Raw genomic sequence first — 23044 nt, 5'->3', positions numbered from 1 at the left:
TCAATATTAAAATCCCCATTACTTTTTCATTAAATGTGGTGTTCGCAATTTGAAAAGGTTCAACTTACTGACGCCATCTTTCGGCTTAAATCATTATTCCAGCCTCTGTCCAGCTGCTTGCGTAGCTCGTGCATGTACACGACATTCCTAGACTCGCTCAAATAAACTTATCTTTTTTTATCTTTTTGGGGTTAGGGTTGGCATTTGGACTATATATATTAAACAACACTTATTTTTAATTTGACCATTTTCTCCCTCGAATAAAAGAAAACAAGCACAAGCGTAATTTCACCCTACAACACCCCTGCCCTCACCACCTGTACACAGAGACCCCTCGCGACTTCGTGCTTCGGTTGTCACTGGTCCACTGCTTTGTGGAATTTAAACTTAATTGATTTTGTCTTTATTCAGGGATCAGAATTTTCCGCGGATCCGCGGATTTCCGCTGTTTTTGAACCCCAAAGGCATTCCGACTTTTTCACTTTTTCTCTTGCGTAGCAAACAAATTCAAAATCCGACTGTCTCACTCTTTCTTTTATTGCTCTGGCGCACCCTGGCGGCCGTTAGAAAAATTGGCCGCATTGTCGCACAAGCTGCAGGGACTGAACTGCATTTGAACTTATCTTGCAGTATTTACAAAAAAATCAGTTATGTGGGCAAATTATTTTAATCTTCTAAAAATGTTACTTAAATGATAAATATAAGCATGGTTTTGGACAAGTAAATTGCCTAAAACCCAGGTTTTGGGGGGGGTGGCGGTGGGAGGGGTGGGGGGGTCTCCGCCCTGGTTTATTCCTGGACGCTGGCTATTTCAGCTGAAAATGAAAATCTCCATTCTGATCCCTGTTTATTGTCATTGATATCAACGTATCCTGCCTTGTATTTTGATATACAGAACACAGATAATGCTATCACTAGGGGCAGGTTGTATATGTGAGTGCACAACTGGGATTGGCTGGTGTATGCTGTCAGTCAAATAGCGAGGCAGGCACACAAGTGGCCACCAAAACAAACAGCGGACATGGCACTAGATAGCTTTTCGTTATATTGAAAATAAATTAGTCAATTACCGTATTTTTCGCACTATAGGGCGCACCGGGTTATAGGGCGCACTCCGAAAAAATAGTTTTTGGTCCTACATTTGACATAAATAAGACGCACCGGATTATAAGGCGCTACAATGGGAACGTCGACAAAACAGTCAGATAGTTCAGTCAAACTTATTACCCCCTTAACATTCCCAAAGCTTGCAAAGAAGCAAAAACGTGTCGTAGACACGTGCGGATGCGGTGTCCGTACGATGTCACTCAAATGCATCGTTCCAAATATCATTCGGAAGGTTAAAGTCTTGGGATTCAAGAAATGCCAACCATTCCTTAGTTTCTATTTTCTTTTTCGCTCGCAACTTTACTGTGCATATGACAATAAACTCAATTCCAAGTGTTTATTTAAAAATAGACACTCCATTCCATCCATTATCTGCACCGCTTATCACAGAAACATCGAGTTCAGTCTAAAATAAGATACAGGGAAAATATATAGCCGGAGTAGCTCACCGTAGTCGTTGTGTTCAATAATAATGTGCAACCATGGTCCTCTTATATCCGTGAGTGTAGTAAATCCAGGAGAGTCAAATATTTACAAATACAGTACAGAATTGGAAAATACTGTTTTCTCTATGCCGTCAACCCAACGTGCTATTCACATTCATCTTTTTTGGCCAATTGCAGGCTTTGTTTTGCCGCTTTAGCCTATGCCAGTCTGTAAATGATAAAAAGGATCCGCCCCCTTTACCTCCGAATGACTTTAGCCAAAAGTGATCGATTCAAATGATTGACACATCTTTTTCGGCCAATTGCAGGCTTTGTTTTGCCGCTTTAGCCTATGCCAGCCTGTAAATGATAAAAAGGATCCGCTCCCTTTACCTCCGAATAACTTTAGCCAATAGTGATCGATTCAAATGATGATTGACACATTGGTTAGCCAATGAAACGCCGTTAAATAAATCCCAGCATACACTGCGGACTACTTGGCGTTCGGGGGAAAATCTAGTCGGCAGCTGCTGCATTAGTTGCAAGACTTCACGACTTAATATTGATCCATAAATAAAGCGCACTGTATTATAAGGCGCATGGTCAGCTTTTGAAAAAAATAAAGGCTTTTAGTTGCACCTTGTAGTGCGGAAAATACGGTAAATTGAACTCTGAGGGAAGCCAGAAGAGCGCAAACAAATCGTGATAACCAGCGGGTGCTCCATGGATTATTAACGGGTTCGGGAAGAAACTGAGGCCCTGTTGGGTAAGTCAATAGGCAACAGCAAGGCTGCAGCTCTGGCGTACAGCTACGAATAGGCTAAAAATTCTCTTAAGCCACCCATGCCAAGCCTGTATCTCATAGATCCATCAACCCGTGAAAAATATGACCTGGAGCTAAGATTAGTGGGAAACGGCTTCATCCGGGACAGCTGTATAGTAATTATGACGGAAACCTGGCTCAACCATCAATTCCCAATGCTAGTGTGCAACTAACCATTATTTGTAGATCTAAATTTGTTATTTTGTTACAGTCATATACTCTCAGTCGATAAGGATGTCATTTTGAGGCAAGTTTGCACATTGGGAGATTTTATAAAAAGTGTGACGATACTTTGTGGATTTTCACTTCATACATGTATACATTCATACAACATAGCATCAAACATTTACAGAAACTTTTACAACAAGAACCCAGCATTCTTAGTTCGAATGTTTTGCGTTTTTGTTAGACCCGGGTTAGAATATAACAGCGTTGTGTGGAACCCTTACTTACTCAAGGACATTAACCTACTGGAAGGAGTTCAACGACGGTATACGAAGCGGATACCTGGGATGCACAGCTTGTCATATCCGGAAAGACTACAAAGACTGAACTTGGACTTTTTGGAGCTCCGTAGAATTCGATTTGATTTAATTTTTGTGTTCAAAGTACTGCATGGAATGATCGATGTGCCTTTTGATCAATTTTTTGAGTTCTGTCGTGTTGATGGTTTACGTGGTCACAGATATAAGTTACGGGTGCCTAGACCTACCAGCAACTTGCACGGAAACTTTATTTCTTTCAGGATACCAAAAATTTGGAATTTTTTGGGTTATTAGTGCAAATACGGTGCAAACCTTTAAGCAAAGGTTGGCAGAAACAGATCTGTCAAATTTCCTTAGGGGAGGGGGCGTAAGGTGACCATATTTGGCCATGCTCACTCTCAGCATTAGTTTTTCTTTTTGTGTCATGTTTTGATTAATGTATCCAACAATACCTTCAATAAAACATTTCATTTTCATTTCATTTTCATACACGTACATGTGTACACGCGCACACACACACACACACACACTAATATTGAAGTTACTGCAAGAGGGAAAACAAAAATGCTGAAAAAATGTGTTATTTTTGTGGTAAATAAAATAAACTTGCTTTACACAAACTAGCTTTGTTTTTATTCCACATAGTCTGTCTTGCAGTGCGAAAATGGGTGCCTCGTTATGTTTATAACATATATTATGGCTTAATAGAGGGAATTGCAATCATTAATAAGGGGAGCAATTGGCTGAGGATGAGAGGTATGACACGGTCCCTTCAAGGACTCTTCAGAAAGGAAAAACAGCTGCCATACAGCACAATTTTTGCAAGGAGCACCCAAGATGACCCTGTGCATCGTGCACAGCATTAAATAGTCGCATACTGTGACAGAGAAGAATTTCGAATTCAGGTAACACACAAATGTGCCTTGCGGCTAGAAGACGTTCAGTCAGCACACACATTTACACACAGGTAAAAGCCACACCTTTAAAACGCTTCAGAAAAGGTAAAGTCCAGGTTTTCCAGAAAGCAGTTGCGAACAATTTCCAAGTGCCATATTTGTAAATGACTCGTTTCCCACTTAGTCACCTTGTAGATTTCCACAAAATCCATGTTTGTCGTTCTTTACACGCTACCTCAATGAGATTATACAGAAGAATGGTCGGCATGCCCGCCTGAAATCCAGATCCCTTTTTCCATGGTTTCAAAGCGCTTTACTTTACTTGAGTTCGCCTATGGAATTTGTAAGAACGGATTGTTTTCATCCACCACGTAAACCCATAAACACAGCCTGCGGAATGTAGGCTTCTCTCTCCTTCTTTTTAAGTGTTTTTAACTTTGCTGGACGAACTTTCAAAGTGCACGACAAACGTGAGCCCACTTGTTTGGAAAACTTACCCACGCCGTACTTCTCTTTCTTTGTAGGGACCCAGCGTGTCATGGCGTGATAGTGGTGGCAAAATAGAAAATGTCTCTCTCAATGAATAAATAACTATTTACAATTAACAAGAGTGATTAAATCACGTTTCCAGTTCGTCCCGAAGTCTACTAAAGTATTTCCGCCATCATGCCTGCTGTTATGGGAGGGAGAGCAGGCAGAGGGGCTGGCAATGAGGAGGGCGTGGGGAGCAAGGGGGGGGCACTTTTTCGGTATGCGGTGTCTGATTTATGGAAAATGACTGGAGTCAGGCGAGGCAAGTTGAGGCTGTGCCTCACCTGTTATCGTGGAAATACTGTTTAAATTAAAAATACAGTCAATTCAATGGTTATGTTCATTCAGAGTTAAACATAACTGTCAATTGTTACATTTTGCCTGTATTTCAAACAGGGGTGTAACCAGAAAAGCGTTGAAAGGGGGTTGGGGGGGTTGATTGTAGGGGGCATTGGTTCTTATCAAATGCATGTGGGGCTCAACTCTTAAAGTGCAAATTGTTTTGTATTGTATCGTTTTTTTAGATATGTAAATATTTTATTTTATGCATCCAGTGTTTTTCAGGGATGTGTTTTACGATTAACCTTAAAAAACTGTTTAATGCATCGTTTAATTATTTTACTGCACGATACGTACTTTAAATTGACAATTTGTTGTTTAAAGCAGACTTTAAAGTTGCTAAGTATAAAAGGTTTGAAGTTTAAATGAGTTAAAAGTTCACTCCAGAGTGAAAAAGTAAATGCTATTCAAATTTAGTTGAATAATAGATATATTTTTCAAACTAATCGTTAATTCATTTTGTGCATAATATTTATTAGTAGTGGCAATATATTTTTAATTCGTTTTTTTCCCGGTCACTGGTAGCAGACGACAACGTCATCATAGATAAACGTAACTAATCGCGCCTCTTATTAATGATCGCAATTATCTTTATTAAGCTATAATAAACCGTACAAACACTGCGTGGCACCTATTTATTTGCAAAGAACAGTGTATAATATCGCGACTTTATATGCTATCTACGATGATATTGTCGTTTACTACCAGTGACAGAGGCACAGTTGAGTTATTTGGATCAAATCTAGCTACCAGCCTTCCTATGCAGAGTTAGCATGTTCTCCCCATGCTTCCGTGGGTTTCCTCCGGGCATTCCAGTTTTCTCCCACATTTCAAAAACATGCGATTTAGGTTAATTGGCTGGTCTAAATTGTCCCTAGGTGTGACTGAGCGGCCGAGTGAGTGAGTGAGTGAGTTTTCTGTCTCTGTGTGCCCTGCGACTGGCTGGCAACCAGTTCAGGGTGTCCCCTGCCCATGCCCGTGTCACAATTACCCATTGCCATTGCCCCCACCTGGGCCCGCTCGTTTGGCGGCAACTACTGCTCGTTGCCTGAATGTCTCCCTTCGTATTTAAACTCAGTGCTCCCGTTCACTCCTTGTCAGTCTGTCAACAAACCTCGGCTCTTGCAAGACTTGCATTTTCACTCTGTCCGGTATCCTGCTCGTGTATCCAGTATCCGGTATCGATCACGTCTGGCCCAACCCGTCCTGTCCGGTATCTTGCTCGTATATCCAGTATCCGGTATTGATCCCGTCTGTCGCGTCCTGTTCGGTATCTCGCTTGTGCATCCAGTATCAGGTATCGATCCCATCTGTGCCGTCCTTTCCGGTATCTGCTCGTGTATCGATCTCATCTGACTCTGGTTCCCTGTTTTCCTGCGGCTGACTTCTCTGTCTCACTTCTTCCGCCCAGCAATCGCCGAATCACTGGCGTTTGTGTTCACGCGCATGACTGCCCCATTTCCGTAAAATAAAGTGTGTGTGTTTGTGTGAAAACGTTACGCATCTGGGTCCACTGCCTTTTCAGGTTCTGACAGCCCAAAGATAGCTGGGATGCGCATAATGGAAGGATGGATGGATGGAGTGCTGTAACAGCAAAGAAAACCGCCTTTGAACATTTTTTTCCCCCAGATCTGAGTTGGATCTGCATCTTTTGGTGCCTTTGTTGTACTTATTTGAGTGACCGGAATCATTTAAAATTTTCAAGTAACTATTGTTTCTAAGTGGAAAGAAAACACATTTATGGATTGAAGTAGGATAAGTCTGATTCTGTCAGGGCCACACTGTATGGTATATGCTTCCCTGTTTCACTTTCCAGGTGCACTATTTCTGAACGGTGAGAGTAATTTACAGTGTTGATTGCTCCCATAAACGTGATTATTTTTTTTTTTTACGAATTACCCCGTTGTAATAAAAAACCATTGGAAATGTAATTGGAAAAAAATACTACCTAGAAAGCAATTTCTAATGAAACCTGGTTGAATGGTGAAAATAGCATGCACGCAAACAAGAGCAAAGCATTTGTGTTGAAGTTGCGTGTAATGATTTCATATGCTTAATGCCGCTTCACTGTTACTTGCATCATTACACATACAAGACACACTCGATTGTCTTTTCTGTGTTCATTGAAATAATTAACAGCTGTTGGCAAATAGCTTGTTGACCACTTAGCCTTTTGTGTGCCTGTCATGTGTTTTTTCTTCTGCCGCCAAATGGTTCCATCAGTATTTTTGGAATTACAATATGTTGTTGTTTTCTCAAACAGGTGAGAGTTCTCTTTCACATCTGTTGAGTGATCAGTCTGCTTTTTCAAACAACAATTGTAATTATAAAGGGTGGATATTCAGTCAATAGAGAAAATAAAGTAGGGCTGCATTGAAGTATTTTTATGAAAGGAAAAATTCAATGGACACCTGATTGAAAGGAATTGCATAGAAACTGAGACATTTTGTACATTCAAAAGGACTTGTTTTTCATCTGCATACTTTGACTTGTCTTCGATGCCATGAGAGAACTGCTATGTTTTTTACAGGGAATTACAGTCAGCTTCATCTTCATCAACTGAACTCAGTGGATCACAGATTTGGCACAACTACAAATCTTTGAGTGTATTTTTAGTCAGCATATGTGAGGTCTACTTCAATACATCCAATTTCTGTGACCTATTTCATTCTGACTAATCTGAAAGTGCTTGCAGATGGTGAGAATGCATTTGTCAAGGCATGAAAAACTACTCTTGCCCTTTTCACTTACAAACGTTTTTTTCCCTTCCTGATCTCAAACCTAAGCAAAGGTTATGAAAAAAATCTCAAAAGGAGGCAATATTGCCATCACCTGCCTAATTTGTGCCACTGCAGATAGTAGCGTGCTATTAACAGCTTTTGATACATTTATGTAGCGGTACCGTTATATGAGATACATCGGTGTTCATGATGGCTCTGCAAGAAATAATGCTGGACAAGTATCTCACTTCTATTGTATACAAGGCAACCCCACTAATGTCACATGAAGGGCTGTGTTTAAATTCTTAACCAAAAATTAATATTCATCAAATTCACATAACACACGTCCTCCAAAGGATATTTGGCATCCTATTGATATCCTTATCCCATCCCTTTTTATTTCACTTGTAAAAAAAAGCTTTTTATAGTGGTAGATAATGAGGTAAAGTGCATTAAAGTACTTTAAAAAGAAAAACTCAAGAGAAGAAAGAAGTGTATGCATTTTCTAAACTACTTGTGTTCAGGAGAACAAGCAAACTCCACACAGGTTGGCCAATAGGTGGATTTGAACCCAGGATCTCTAAACTTTGACGCAGATGTGATAACCAGTCATCCACGTGCTGCCGAGTAAGAAGCTAATCAATACAAATGGTTATCCATAGTAAAAATTAAATGAAACACATTTCTTTGTTGTACAAACATATTGTTGGTGTGTGTTCTGAAATAGGGTTGATGTTGCCAGGACAATAGAAGACAGGATTTGGCTGCTTGGAATGGTCTTAGGTCTGGCGCTACAGTACGCGATATAGCCCCTAGAGGGCGTTGGGGACCCTGCAAGAGGATACCACATGAAAGCAGATGTTTTTGAATTTTGATGGTATTCATTAGGGGTGCCTCGACACAAATCCTAGCTAAAGACATTCACGAAACTTTCACGGAAGACGGTGAATCAAACACACACACACTCATTGGGATTCATCTAATTGTTTAAATATGGCTACTGACTGTTTCTCAGGGCGGTGTGGGTATTAGAAATATACAGTATGAGGTGAAAATAGCATGTACTGATTTATTTATGTATTTATTTCAGGGTCTCAAACTCAATTTACTTTGGGGCCGCCCAGCTCGGATCCAGATTAGGTTGGGCCGAATCAAGTTTTGCACAAGAAGCTTGCGATTAAAACATTGTACTGTTCTCAAATATGTTTTTGAGAATCGCCACAAAAAATAGGATCTAACAATAAAAAATACCCTAAAAAAATAGTATGACAATAAATCAATCAGAATGTAATAAATTAATCAATAATCCGCTATGGCTGCACTTAAAGGGACACTGTATTAGTCAGTGCCACCTAGTGTTTAAAAAAAAATCATTTGAAAAGGAATATTGATTTGAATAACCAACAAAAATACACAAATTATCAAATAAATGTGTGTTTTTTAACAGTGACACATAGTGGTAAAATAATATACACTGTCACTTTAATATTGCATTATTGTTATACTAAAAAGGCTTGGTAAAGATTATTGTGGTTTGGATAGTTTGAGTCTCCGTAGTTTGAATTCTTACTTGAGATTTTTAGCTCTAGTTTTTAGTTGGACGACAGAACACAGTGACATATAGTAGTCAATTAATACATACTGTCCCTTTAACTTTCTAATTAACTCATTCACTGCCAGACGTTTCTTTTATATGGGTTTCATCCAAATAGTGGCAGCCAATCTTTTTCCTTATGACTCACTTTTGAATGCCTTCAGAAATATGTGTTTTTTAGTTATAGCACACATCAAAAGAAAGCATAAACCTTCATCTTTTATTAGAAAAAGTATGTTTCTAGCTTTTACAATTGTTTAGGAAACAACAGTTGAGGTTTCCTGAAAACACTCGTTTCCAAAAATGCCTTTTTGTGAAATTGTACATTTTAAGCAGAACTTTCACTTAGGTGCTTTTTTTATCCTGAGGGCCACATTTGGCCTCCAAGCTATGAGTTTGAGACCCCTAATTTATTTATTTAATTATTTATTCATTTATTTATTTCACAGAGTGGGGCACTTTTCCGGATTTTATTTCAGGATTAGCAAAATAAATACAGCTTTGCTCTGGCTCACGTTTATCACAAGCAAAAGTCAACATTCACAGGTGTAAAATGAAGATGCTAATAAGAATGTGTTATTATTGTACAGGTGCGCCTTCATCTGCACATAATAAAAGGCCACCGGCCAGTTTTATCACTCAGCACAATGCCACAGATGTCAAGTTTTATAGGAGTGGGCAATTGGAACGCTGACTGCAGGAAATGTCCATCAGAACAGTTCCAGCTGAGTTGAATGTTTATTTCTCTACAATAAAACCTGTCCAAAGGCATTTCAGGTCATTTGGCAGCAATATATAGTTACAGGGAAGTTCTAGACAGCAGCTACTTAGCCCATGTGACAAACAAAATGGTGCCCAACACCATCAGAGGGTAAATTAGACCCTACGAAGAACTGTAGTCAACTGTGCGCAGACTGAAACTTCAGTGTTGTGGTCACGTCACAGCATCATCAGGACTGGCCAAAATATTTATCCAGGGCACAGTCCAAGGGGGCAGGAGGAGAGGAAGACCAAAAAAGGAATGGACTGGTGCCAACTTTGCCACGACCCAAAAACGGGTCAGGAACTGTCAACAGTGGAGAAAGCTGTCCAGAGTTGTGATGCATGTGGTAAAGGGATCCGTGAACCGTGATTTAACTAGTTACAAAACTGGACACTAAATGTAAACAGAGTAACTCAGCCATTGTGCAACCACCATACTCACCTCCAAGATATTCGGAGACCAGCTTTATTTACTTGGTTGCAACATTTTTCTTTGCAAAATGTAATAATTTCGTTAGAAAGTAGCTACCGCTAGTTACGCTCCCCGTAAAGCACATTATGCACTTTCTTTCGGTACCACGGTTCAAGGTTCACGGATCCCTTACCAACTGAGTCGTAGGGGCACCATTTCCTGGAGTGTGTCTTGGGCAAGTACAGCCTGGCGGTGTCCATCCTTCTCCAGACTGTTTTTTTCTGGTAGGGCTTTTCCAAACCACATAAAAACAGACAGTTCTGTTTCCAAGGTTTCCAGTGACAGAGGAAGCCTCCTGATCTGACTCAGATACAGCTCTTCATCATCTGGTCGCTGTCATTTTTCTGTACAAAGGGCGTCCCGATCTTTCGAGATGAGCTGGACGCGTGACAATAACGATACCACATCCTATATCAATAAGGAAAAAGGTTTTTGGTCCAAAATTTTGAGAATCACATTGTAAAATACACATTGTATGACTTGTGGCTTTCATATATTTTGTTGAAAAACACGTAATAGTACTAATTTGTCGGAATAATAATGATGTGATTAAAAATATGTATTTCACCTTTTTTTTACACTATTTGGAGTTGTTGTTCTGTCCAACGCAACACAATAGAATTTTCAGATGTTTAAAATGTTTCTTAACAAGCCCAACATATAGCTAGAGTACTACACTAATATGCTTAAAAATGTGTTATTTCAGTGGATGTTAAAAAGCAGTAATGTGATGCACGTCTGAGATATAAGACATTATCAAATGTATTTAGCTGTCCGTAAATAGTAATCAAAACACAGACCCAAGGTTTAGATTGTGAGAGATTTTGCTTCCAAGCCATAGACTTTAAGTCCAATTTCAGGCCATAGCTACCATGCTGAAAGTCAAACTGAAAGATCTCCTAAAAATAACATGTTGTACAATTCATAGCTATTCAATACAGGACAATATTGAACAATATATTCAATATACAGAACTTGGATGAATGTTGTTTTTGTATAAAACAAGTTAAGAAGCAGTATCCCCTTTTTTTATCCTTCGACGATTTTGAATCGTTCTCTTAAGCGAAGATGACATCACAGTTGCTTAGACTTCGGCAATGTCTTCAGCAGCTCAATCTTGATTGGTTGCTAACCGAGCCTGATCAGCTTGATTTCATTTTAATTGGAAGGCAATAAGAAATATTTCCGTCCCCTGACATTGACGAAACAGGTTAAAATTTATTTTCATTTTCAAATTTTTACTACCACAAAATTTATCTAAATGCTGATTTCAGACATTCAGAGAACAATACAACAAATTAATGCCACGAAATTTTCTTGATCAAAATATTGAACCCCATGTTCATCATAATGTTCCAAATCAGGGGTCACTAACCCATTCCTGAGATGGTATACATTTTTCTTATATTTTATAAGATTTTGATCAATTCAAAGTGTATGCCGTACAACAATTTTTGTACAGGAATTCAGAGGAGCTGTACAGAATTAAGAACTTTGTTACTCTCCGCCGCCATCTCCTGGCTTATGTCATCATTGCAGCCTCTGTCAGCTTGATAATGATGTGTGTACGTGTAAGTAAGTGCTTTTCTTAAACACGCTCAAATAAATTCATCTTTTTTAATCTTTTTTGGTGTTTGGGTTGGTGTTGGACTCTACTTCAAGCTGGTATTTTCTTACATTCACTATTTCCATGCTACACTAACAGGTAAAAACAAAATAAAAACCCGTAGGGACGACACTGACACGTAGAAATAAAATTAAAACATGCAGGGACGAGCATGATGTCACTCTCCAGCACTCCCCTCCAGCCCACCTTCCTCCAACCTAATATGTTCTGCCCCGGACAGCTTTGAGCTCAGTTGGGCATCATTAACACCAACTTAAAAGAGAAAATATAAAACTTTAATCTTTTTTAAGGACAAACGACACACCTCACCTTTGACATTGATACATTACAGGCTTTTTTTTATGGGAAGAATTGATCATGTATTTAAAAACATCAATCATGTTAATTATTCATCACGCCAGCATATTTCCTTGAAAAATGACCCATCACTAGCCACCTATTTTTGTAAAGATCTTCGGGCTCAGGCGCGACCTGGTGCCCGCACCTACCATGTTGGAGACCTCTGCTCTAAATCAAATCTCCTTGACCAATATGAAGTTCATTCTGATAATTATGTGAAACAAAAAGAATACTCGACTGAGTAGAAACACTCAGTCTGTGGTACATATTTTTTCTTCCATAAATGTGTTTTACAATATCAGATGTAAATCTTGTCTTGCTATTCTGTGTTTACAGGATTTCATATATTATATCTTTAGAGACTTCGGCCCTTTCTTAATCAACGAAAAATATTGTATTTTATGTTTGATTAGCAAAGAGCCACCTGAGACCTGTTGAAATATTTGCTCTATACAAAGCAAAACGTCATTTTTAATAATATAGTTCTATTTGAACATAAACACTCGAACAACTTCTGTTACAATGCAGGCCAACATTGAAGCTTGTCTGCTGATCAATTTAATTAGGAAACTCTCTGAGCTCAACAGAGGGAGCCAAAACGCTTATCAAAAGGCTTCTGCTTCCTCTTGGGAACCAAGCAGAGTTGCTCGAAACCATGCACTTTGTCTGGAGTCGGGTTTCAGGCTGGAAAAGTTGGGAAAAAAAATCCTACATATTTTCTAAAAGGGCTTGGTTTGAAATGAAAGGAAGTCTTAAACTTGTTATTGGTGGGTTTTTCTCCAGCAATGCAATGTTATTGTGCTTTCACTGAAAATTGGCCTGCATTTCCATTAACAAAAGTCACACAATTTAGTCTGTGTATCCCCTTAATCAATAATTCAAATGTTGCTGGATGCATCAGACTGCAAGACACCATAAGATGTTAGTGATGTTTGTGCTCAGGCTTAATAGAGATTGTATTTCCTACTTGATTGCATTCTATTTCTGTCTTCCACTCCAAATTGGTTGACTTCTATTTATAATCAAGAAATAAAAAAATAAATGTCTGTTTATATCAGCTGCTGATTTGTGCCTGAATTGTTTGGAAAGCTTTATAAAATATTTAAATCTGCAGAACCTGTGTAAAATTGTCTGCAGAAACTCAAAAGGATGAGACGAGGTTGATATAACCTTGCAGTAACACATTAGAATAATTTACACTTCTCGCATTAAATAAAAATCTTACCAGATTTTATCATCTTTCTTTCTTGTTGGCATCAAGCCCAAATCTTTACTTTAATTTGGTCAATATAATCGACTTTATTTTTCTTTACAAACCAAAGACTTTGTTTAACCGAGAGGAGTTGTTAAAATACCTTTTGATGAATATAAAACAATGAAATAGGCTTGTTTGCTTTGATTATGCAACATTTATGGTGGGAATAAGTCCCTTTATAGACCTTGCTTTGGGCTGTGTTGTTCACGTTACTTTCTTCATATGTGTCTCTGAATACTTTTTATTATATATGCATATGATGGTTTTATAATTGTTACTTTGCTTGTTTGCGAGGAGTGTTCAGCCCACTTTTGTAGCACAACATCTGCTAGGTGTTTTATGTCTTTGGGTCTGGCCAAAAAAACAGTATTAGTGTGCTTGAGCGTATTAATCAATGAGAAAACATTTACCATATTGCTTTTGCTTTGAGTGGGAAAAAGTGTGGATGCAGCCAAAGTCATTGAAAGTAGTATTCTCGATGATTAAATTGAGTGCATTCTTGGACTGGCTTAAGCTCCATGGATGTTACAGAAGGAGGCTGATAATTGTAGTCTTGCACAGGGTGGAGTAAGTCAAGGACAAGAAGGACGGAGATAATGAGACCATGTATTTTGGTCCATAGGCAAAATATGCTTTTGGCATGTAGTTAATGTGTTGTGTTCTACACTTAAATCAAATGTAATTCTCAATGTCTTTATACCTAAGGGAGTGTCAGTTTGTAATAAGAGAAGATATTGAGTGTCCAAGTGTGCAATTAATTTAACTGATATACCGTGGACTCGGCCTCTGCAAGTGCCTGAAGAAAGACTGGGCATCTCTTTACGGGATATAAAACAGTCTGTCCTCTATCAAGGTTTAATGCAATGAGATACTTCTCGCCGCTCCTGCCTTAGTCATTCTTCCTCCATCCTAACCTCTCTATCTATATCCCCCTTCTTAATGAAATAATGAAACTCCCCTTCCCTGGCTGTCTTGCAGGAACTGAAACCCGGCCAGATTCATTGGTGCAGTGCACAAGCAGACTCATACAGGTTTCAACTGTTCTGTTGCAAAGACAGGATGAGGGTGTGGCACACAAAAAAACCACCAGCATCCTCTGAAGCTGTCACTCTGAAGATTTGACATAGAAAATGTCGGTCTTGCTCAGAATAAAAACCGACACACCACTTCGACTTCTGTAATAAAGTGAAAAAATGAATTTGATAAAATCATTGCTGCTGCACGTCTTATTAAGTGTTTTTAATTAGTGCTTCAGTCTTACAGTATAAGAAGCCCCTTATTTACTGCTCATGCTATTTGGTGATTCTATTTCTGTGATAGAGGCCATGAAGTTGTATTTCTGCAGCCCATTTCATGACAAAGAAACTAATCACTTCCCCTCACCAACTAAAAGCACCCACAAAAACAACAGTTGACAATATTCAAAAGATAAGTAGAGAAAACAGAAGAGGTTGACAAAAAACAGCATCACAGAAAAAAACAAAAAGCAGTGGCTCCACTAACTGGCCTAATTTTGAAAATCTCAGATCTCCGCTGGATTAACATTGAAATAGTAGTTCATTGATTGACCCAGTACACAAACAATTTAGTGATTTAATAACTAATGACAGAATTTCTGAATCTATTCTTCAAAGGACTGGAAGCCAATGGAAATATTTTAGGTCAGCAGTGATGTGTCTTTTTGGTTGTGGTCATAACTCAAGCTGCAGTGTAACACAATGTAACCTATATCTTTCCTTTTTGTTTTGAGAGGGTAAAATGCTATTTGTGTGTGTGTATATACATATATATATATATATATATATATATATATATATATATATATATATATATATATATATATATATATATATATATATATATATATATATATATATATAATCATTATCCGCACCGCTTATCCTCAGTAGGTTTGCGGGGGTGCTGGAGCCCATTCCCCCATCACAGTTACCTTCGGACAGTGGGACACAGAGGCAGACAACTTACTCGCTCATTTACAACTAGTGACAGTTTTGGACCTGCCAATTAACCTGACATGCAAGTTTTTGGAATGTGGGAGGAAACCAGAGTTCCTGGAGGAAACACACACAAGCACGGGGGACATGCAAACTCCACACAGGAGGTTCGATCTCATGACCCCGGGACTGTGCCGCACACGCAGTAACCACTGTATATATATATATATATTATATCTCATCTCATCTCATCGCATTAGCTGCACCGCTTATCCTCAGTAGGGTCGCTGGGGTGCTGGAGCCCATCCCAGCAATCATCGGGCAGTGGGCAGGGGACACCCTGAACTGGTTGCCTGCCAATTGCAGGGCACACGGGGACAGACAACTCACTCGCGCATTCACACCTAGGGACAATTTGGACCGGCCAATTCACCTGAAATGCATGTTTTTGGAATGTGGGAGGAAACCGGAGTGCCCGGAGGGAACCCACGCAAGCACGGGAGAACATACAAACTCCGCACAGGAAGTCTGGAGCTGGATTTGAACCCACGCAGGAGGTTACCATGACATGAGCTGTGCCGCCGTGCTGCCCCATATATATATATATATATATATATATATATATATATATATATATATATATATATATATATATATATATATCAAACATAGACAACAACATTTCCTTATTTCATTGAATGAAGCAAACGTGTGTAGACTGTAGAACTAGAAAGGAAAACCACTAAGCATATTCTCAGTTTATAAGGCTTAAAGGCTTTATTGTTACAGCACATTGTGGGTAGTAACCATTATGGCTATCTATTGAATGAGCCAGTTCAACACAGGGTTTCTTACTAGGAATTGGTGACATTGAAGCATCAACGTTGCATGCTGAAAATACTGTAAATCTATTCACATGTAAGACGTTTTTAGTTTTGACAATGATTTTAATGTACAATCCAGGCTACAAGTTAAAATTGTACTAATTCATCTGATGATACAGGTATGTGTATGTATGTGTATATATATATATATAACTTTCGCAAGCAGTTGCCTTTGCTACATGTCACCAAGCGTACACTACCACTACTAAGCTTTTGGAGTTTTCTTATCAGTCGCTTTTTTTACTTCTTTGGGTCTCTCGTCCTTCTCATTATCATGTCTCTCTTTGTCCTCTTCATGGTCAGATTCATCTGCCTCTTCCTCCAAGTCCTCCTTTGATGAATATTCTGCTTCAGCCTCTTCAATGAACACAAAAGAAATGAATCATTCCCTGCCAACGCTAGGCAATTGACATTCTAGAGCTACAGCATACTTTTAACTTAATGTATTTAAGTAAAATTTTGTTTATTCACAGATGACACTGCTTATTTAAGGTAGTTTTTGTCTTAATATAATACATTTTGTTCTTATCTTACTTTTGAGAAAAGCTTGCAGTTCCTTGGTGAAAGATTGTAGTTTAAAACTAAATAAAAAGTCTGATAAAAAAAATGAGAAAAATAAAACTCAAAAAGAAGCGTAAGTTTCCTCCCAATTAAAATGTTTAGCTGTATCTTTCTCCCACAGACAGAGACAGACAGACAGACAGACAGACAGACAGACAGACGGACTGGCAGACACGCAGAAAGACAGGCCGACAGACAGACAAACAGACAGACAGGCAGGCAGGCAGACAGACAGACAGACAGACAGACAGACAGACAGATAGACAGATTACAAACAGGGTACACACAGACACACTTACCTTCTCCTTCATCTTCATCCTCACCTCCCTCATCTTCTTCTCCTTTGTCCTTGTCATCATTTTCCTCTTGCTCTTCATCATTTTCCTCTTCATCTTGTTTCTCTTCTTCCTCCTGCTCTTCATCCTCAACCTCCATTTCTTCCCGGGGAGGGCTTGCCTGTGCTTGTTGTGCTTCACTTGCAAATATTGCCTCCTCAGTAGATATTGTTGATCTGTAAAAGCGAGGGGTCACAAGGTAAGGAGCAGCTGAATGCAGCTGAGACTGCATAGAGACTAGAGATCTCCCATGAGGAAGTCCAGCGAAGACAGCTTGGGAGTGAACTACAGAAGTCATCTGCCCACAGTGGTCCAAGCGGTTTTCTTCTCCTTCAAGCAGTTTCCTATGGTTGTATCAAATACAGATAGCAAGAAAGCACATTTATGATAATTGTTTCTTATAAAACAGCAACATGCTTTAACCATTTGCGCAGGAGTAAAACCTGTAGGCTGCTATTTCAATATCCAAGGCCATTTTCACATTCAAGAGGTCTTGATAATCTTTCAGGTAGCGTGCCATTTCATTTTTGTTTGCCCTCAATTCTTCCTCCAATTGATATATGGCATCCTGTGAGGTGAAACATTTTTACAGAAAGTATTAAATAATAATATTCTTAACTATGCCCAAACAACAACGTGAAAAGGATACTTTTTAGCAGATGTAGTAAACATACACTTCAATCATTTCACATTAATCGGCAGATATTGTAGTACTTTAGTGAATACAAACATTAACATCTATGAGTCGCTCACCTGCAGAGCAGAAATTTCAGCACTCTGTTTCACCTCCACTTGCTGCAGTTGGTTTTCTAGCGTTTGGTTTATTTCTCTGCAGGCATCAATCTCCAGTGTCCTACTTTTAAGCTGTCTGCGGTATTCACCAGCCTCATCTTTGACATTACGTACACTCTCTGTATTGCGAGCATTACCTACTGACATAACATTCATCTTATTGCAAAACCACTCTTCAGCTGACTGACGATTGCGTTGTGCCATCGTCTCATACTGCGCTCGTATATCCCGCAAAGCAACAGATAGGTCAGGTTTAACTACATTCATCTCCACAGACACTTCTGCGCTGTACTGGATTTGGGCCTGCAGTTCTGCAATCTCGCTTTCACAGAGACGCTTCAGGAAGGCCAGCTCATCCAGTAGGATTTCAACTCTTTTCTCAAGCTCACTTCTCTCCATTGCAGCCTCATCTGCTTCCTTTCTGGCATCCATCAACCTGCCCTCTGCCTGCTCCCTCTCAAGTAATTCATCCTCGTAGCGTTTTTGCAGGTTCTTCAGTATGCCCTCTACCTCGTCCTTGTGGTGCTGGGCAGCTTGTCTCTCATAACGGGCCTCGTCTACAGCAGCATTTAGCTGGCGGATTTCATGCTCATATTGAGCCCGCAGGGTAGATGGCTCTGTTTGACGCTGCGTGAGTAACAGGCGCTCAGTCTCCAGCAATTTGTTTTGTTGTTCCAGTTCATGGACCCGATCTATAAAGCTCGCAAAGCGGTCATTAAGTTCTTGTAGCTCAGCTTTCTCTTGGGTCCTTAATTGTTTAAATTCAGAGGTTACCTGTGCTGCTTGGTCAAGGCGTAGCTCGCTGGCACCTGTATGCCTAGGAGCGGAAAGCAGGAAAGAGCTAGAGGTAGCTCGGCTCTGAGAAGGAAAACTTCTGTATGACGCTGCATAAGATGGGGGGGCAGAGTGGCTCGAATATGCAGCCCTTGATTCTGTGCCTCCCCACGGTCCAAACCCTGCACTACGCAGAATGGTTCTCTTCTTGTAAGTAGAAGGAAAATAAAAGTCAAAGCCTGTGGAAGTCATGATTTAAGGCAATCTACTCTGAGTCTTGTAATGCAGCTGTGTCAACTGCAGAGTGATTCTGCATTACGCTGGCTTTTATAGAGCCTGTAATGACCGTGACGCAAGCTCCTTTTTGCCAGCATGCTGACAAAAGGAATTGATAATGGAGCCAGCAGCCTGTCTCAGCCAAGAGCAAAAGGTGGGGTGAGGATGTCTAATACGTTGAGTGGCAGCTGGACTGCAACAAGCAGGGTCACTGAGTGCAATTATTTACCCAATTTTACTCTCTCGCGTTCTTAAATCTGCAAGTATTCTTTATTCAGGTCTGTAAAACTCAAACAAAGTTGCAAATGACATCCGTTATATCCAAATACAACCAATGCACAAGTGATGGATGCATCTGAAGCCTTGAGATTTTGCAAAGGAAAAGTAACAACAGGACACGTGAATGAAGATTTTACATATTTTCTTTTAGCCCCTTTGAAGTGTTTGCCCTCTAGTGGATACCTGATGTTCAGGTTGAGCCCAGACTAACCGGTCAGCAAATTTAGATTATTTTTTTAACTACATGATCTATAACAGCGTTTCCCAACCTATTTGGTGTCTAGGCACACTTTTTGTTGAAAAAAATCTACTGACACCTCCCATTGAAAGGGTTGAAAAATTCAAGCACTAGTTTCATGTGTGTGTCCTTTTAAAGCTAAAATTGTCATCGTCCGAAAAGGTTACCTTTTTTTTAAAGTTTTTAAAAGAATAATAAATGATAATAATTTTTTACTTTTTTTTCTATAGTTAATCATGCAGTCTAATCTTAAACAGATAATTAAAAAATAATGTATTAAATGTACTGTACAATCTAATGAACAGAGGATTGTTATATTAAAAAAATCCGCAACAACCCACTGATAAGGATGAATGTTAAATTAAATTGTAGTAACTATTGTATGCAACGATTATTAGACATGGCACTCCAGGGCAGGGACGATTTTAGGTTCGGAGCTTTGGGGGTGCTGAGCATCCGGAATGTCTTATCCTCTTCCCTATTCACCAACAACCACATAAAAACATCTTTCAGTCATTAAAATATTAATTTAGGCATTAAAATATGTACTACATAATCATGAAAATGACAAAATCAACCTCTGTGTTCTCAAGCACAAGCTGTTTTATTAACAAGATGATAAGAATTCAGTATCATAAAAAGTATCAGTATTTCAGTTTTTTTCAAAAAGGGACAATGAGTAATATTTACTGCCTCCTAGTGGTACAAAAATACTTTCATTCAGTAAAAAAAAAACAGATTTGAATACTAAGCAAAAGTACTTGAACCATCATCTCATCTCATCTCATCTCATTAGCTGCACCGCTTATCCTCAGTAGGGTCGCGGGGGTGCTGGAGCCATATCAATGTTAATTTTTATTTAAAAAAATAATAGCTCAAGAAATTTGCATTTCTTTTAAGTAGTTGAATCCCTACCTATGGTCGCTGCCATGTTTGACTGACAACTTGCTGCTACGCTGTGCTCTAAGGCACTGTTTTTTTGTTTGCATGAGACCAAATATGACACACTGGGGCTTTAAAGCGACAGTGTGGTATATTTAGTGCCTCCTAGTGGTACAAAAAAACCTCAGCTCAGTAAAAAAAGAAATATTGGTTTGAATACTAGCTAAAAATACATAAATTATAAAACCAATGTGATTTTTTTTTTAAATCACGGGAGAGAAATGTGTATGTCTTTTACATAGTGGATTACCTACCTAGAGGTCGCCACCATGTCTGTCAAGTCAAGTCATGTTTATTTGTATAGCCCTTAATCACAAAGAGTCTAAAAGGGCTGCACAGACCACAGATTATTGCAAACCACAGACTATTACGACACCATCCCCTGATCTAAAACCTACATAAGGGCAAATAATACACAGATATTGTCAACATAAAATAATGGTTATTCATATGCTATAAAATAGAAGTGTGTTTTAAGCTTAGATTTAAACATTTCCACTGAGGTTGCAGATCGAATCTCAGAGGGAAAGAGCATTAAGCAGCACCGAGGCCCGAATGGAGAACGCTCTCGAACCTGCGGATCTCTTCTTGGCTCTCGGGATCAATAGTAGACCAGCATTTTCAGGGCGAAAGCTCCGGACCGGAACATAGAGGTAAATTAAATCTGAAAGATATTAGGGAACAAGTCCTTGCATGATTTTGCATACTACCAACAGAACCTTAAAGTCACATCTTAAGCTAACAGGGAGTCAATGCAGGTTGGCTAAAATCGCGGTAATGTGATCAAACCTTCTTGTCTTAGTTAAAAGCCTCGCTGCAGCATTTTGTACCAGCTGAAGGCTCTTGATTTTGGACTTCAGGAGACCGGAGAGTAGTGCATTACAGTAATCGAGACAGGAGGTAACAAATGCATGAATAATAAACTCTGCATCCGACTGAGACAGCATAGGGCGAATTTTAGCAATGTTGCAAAGATGGAAAAAAAGCTGTTCTAGTAATATTCTTAACGTGTGTTTGAAAGGACAGATTTGGGTCAAATATGACACCTGACTTTTTGACTGAGTCACGATGGGTGATATTACATTTGTCAATGTTCAGAGCAGTTTTTGTGAACAAGTCACTGCGTTTAAATGGACCAATTACGAACATTTCTGTCCTTTCAGAGTTGAGGCACAAGAAGTTGAGTGACATCCATTCTTTTATCTCAGTGAGGCAGGCCTCCAAATTTCCACAGTTTTGTGTGGCAGATTCCTCCATCGGAAGATATACCATGTCGCGCATCTATAGATTTCAGACCTTTAATATGTGATGTATTAACATTGTCGTTAGAAATTTCTTCCCCTATATGCGTTGAAATCTTATTAAAGAAGACCATCAAGTCATGGGCTGAATGGGTAGAACTATCTGGAATAATCTGTTGCTTCGTTAGCGATGCTACAGTGTCAAAAAGGATTTTGGGGTTATTCTATTGTGCCGCAATCACCTTCGAAAAATAGGCTGATTTTGCAGAGGCAAGGGCTGCTTTATCCTTTAACAAGCTGTCACACCAGGTTTGACGGAAAACCTCAAGTTTGGTAGCGTGCCATTTTCTTTCAGATTTCCTGCAGTCTTGTTTAAGCGATCTAGTTTCATCAGTAAAACAAGGCTTTCATCTTTTAGGTCGTGATTTAAGTTGTAGAGGCGCCACGGAATCCAGGACACTAGCCAGGGTATCATTAATCTCATTCATGAGTGAGTCAATGTAGAGCCTTTACACAAAAGAAAGGACGCAAATACTCCTGAAAGAAGATCAGAGAGCTCAGAAACTACGACAGTGCTAATATTACGTCCGCTAAATCCTTTAGTTTTTTTTTTAATACAACATTTACCCAGCACCTCAAATGTCTGAGAACTTGCTGCTACGCTGCGCTATATAATAATAATAATAATAATTTCCTTTGTATTGTCATTCTTTGTAACAATGTGCACAGAACGAAATGTCGATACACCTGACCCGTTGTAGCGAGTCGATGCAGCCGCAGCCAACAGAGGGCGCCGCCATTTTACCAATTAGGTATGACTCGGCCGAGGCGCGAACCAGCGACCTCCCAGTCTCAAAGCGGGCACACTACCATCTAGGCTACTGAGCTGGTATGGCACTGGTTTTGGTTCGCATTTGACAACAGTGCCAATAGTGGTCAATATTACACACTGGGGCTTTAATAAAAAGCTGTGGTTTCAGGAATCAAATTGAACCATTTCAAGGCAGTGTCAGGTCAAGTCAAGTCATGTTTATTTGTATAGCCCTTATTAACAAGGAGTCTCAAGGGCTGCACAGAGCACAGATTATTGCAAAGAGATTTTTTTTTTTTCAGAGATAAAATTGGGCAATATCCTGCGGCACACTAGAGTTCCCAGGACATTGGTTGAAAAAACGCTGATCTGGGACATTTCATTTTACAATAACTTAATCCACGTAATCAAAGCCTACAGCTAAAAACCCGGATCCTGTTTGTTAAAATAATTCAGGGGCAAATGAGGAAACCGGATTCGTCAATGTTAAATTTGTTCCAACCACCCTTGTCCAAAATGTGGTACAGTATACCGGTATATTGGTTGTTTAATGTGAAATTATATGATTGGTCCACTGAATG

At 39.3% G+C, this 23044-nt stretch overlaps 2 protein-coding genes across 2 annotated transcripts in view; both read right to left on the bottom strand.

Moving 5' to 3' along the window:
• Positions 1-4391, bottom strand: part of dock5 (dedicator of cytokinesis 5) — a 59683-nt gene extending 55292 nt beyond the window's left edge. The window contains exon 1 of the mRNA XM_088335503.1: positions 4234-4391. Within this exon, the coding sequence (XP_088191629.1) occupies positions 4234-4276 (43 nt within the window). The 5' untranslated portion in view covers positions 4277-4391. The remainder of the gene's footprint in view (positions 1-4233) is intronic.
• Positions 4392-16081: 11690 nt separating this feature from the next.
• neflb (neurofilament light chain b) lies at positions 16082-19031 on the bottom strand. The gene is made up of 4 exons (XM_088335016.1): positions 17864-19031; positions 17554-17678; positions 17075-17454; positions 16082-16571 (listed from the first exon to the last, which is right to left on the bottom strand). The coding sequence occupies exons 1-4, from the start codon at positions 18926-18928 to the stop codon at positions 16420-16422; spliced, it is 1722 nt and encodes a 573-aa protein (XP_088191142.1). The 5' UTR covers positions 18929-19031; the 3' UTR covers positions 16082-16419.
• Positions 19032-23044: the final 4013 nt, after the last annotated feature.

This window comes from Urocampus carinirostris, chromosome 5, assembly GCF_059441175.1.
Source record: "Urocampus carinirostris isolate Australia breed hairy pipefish chromosome 5, RoL_Ucar_1.0, whole genome shotgun sequence".
In the NCBI taxonomy this organism is placed as follows: domain Eukaryota; kingdom Metazoa; phylum Chordata; class Actinopteri; order Syngnathiformes; family Syngnathidae; genus Urocampus; species Urocampus carinirostris.
This window is presented reverse-complemented; position numbering and strand designations above follow the sequence as displayed.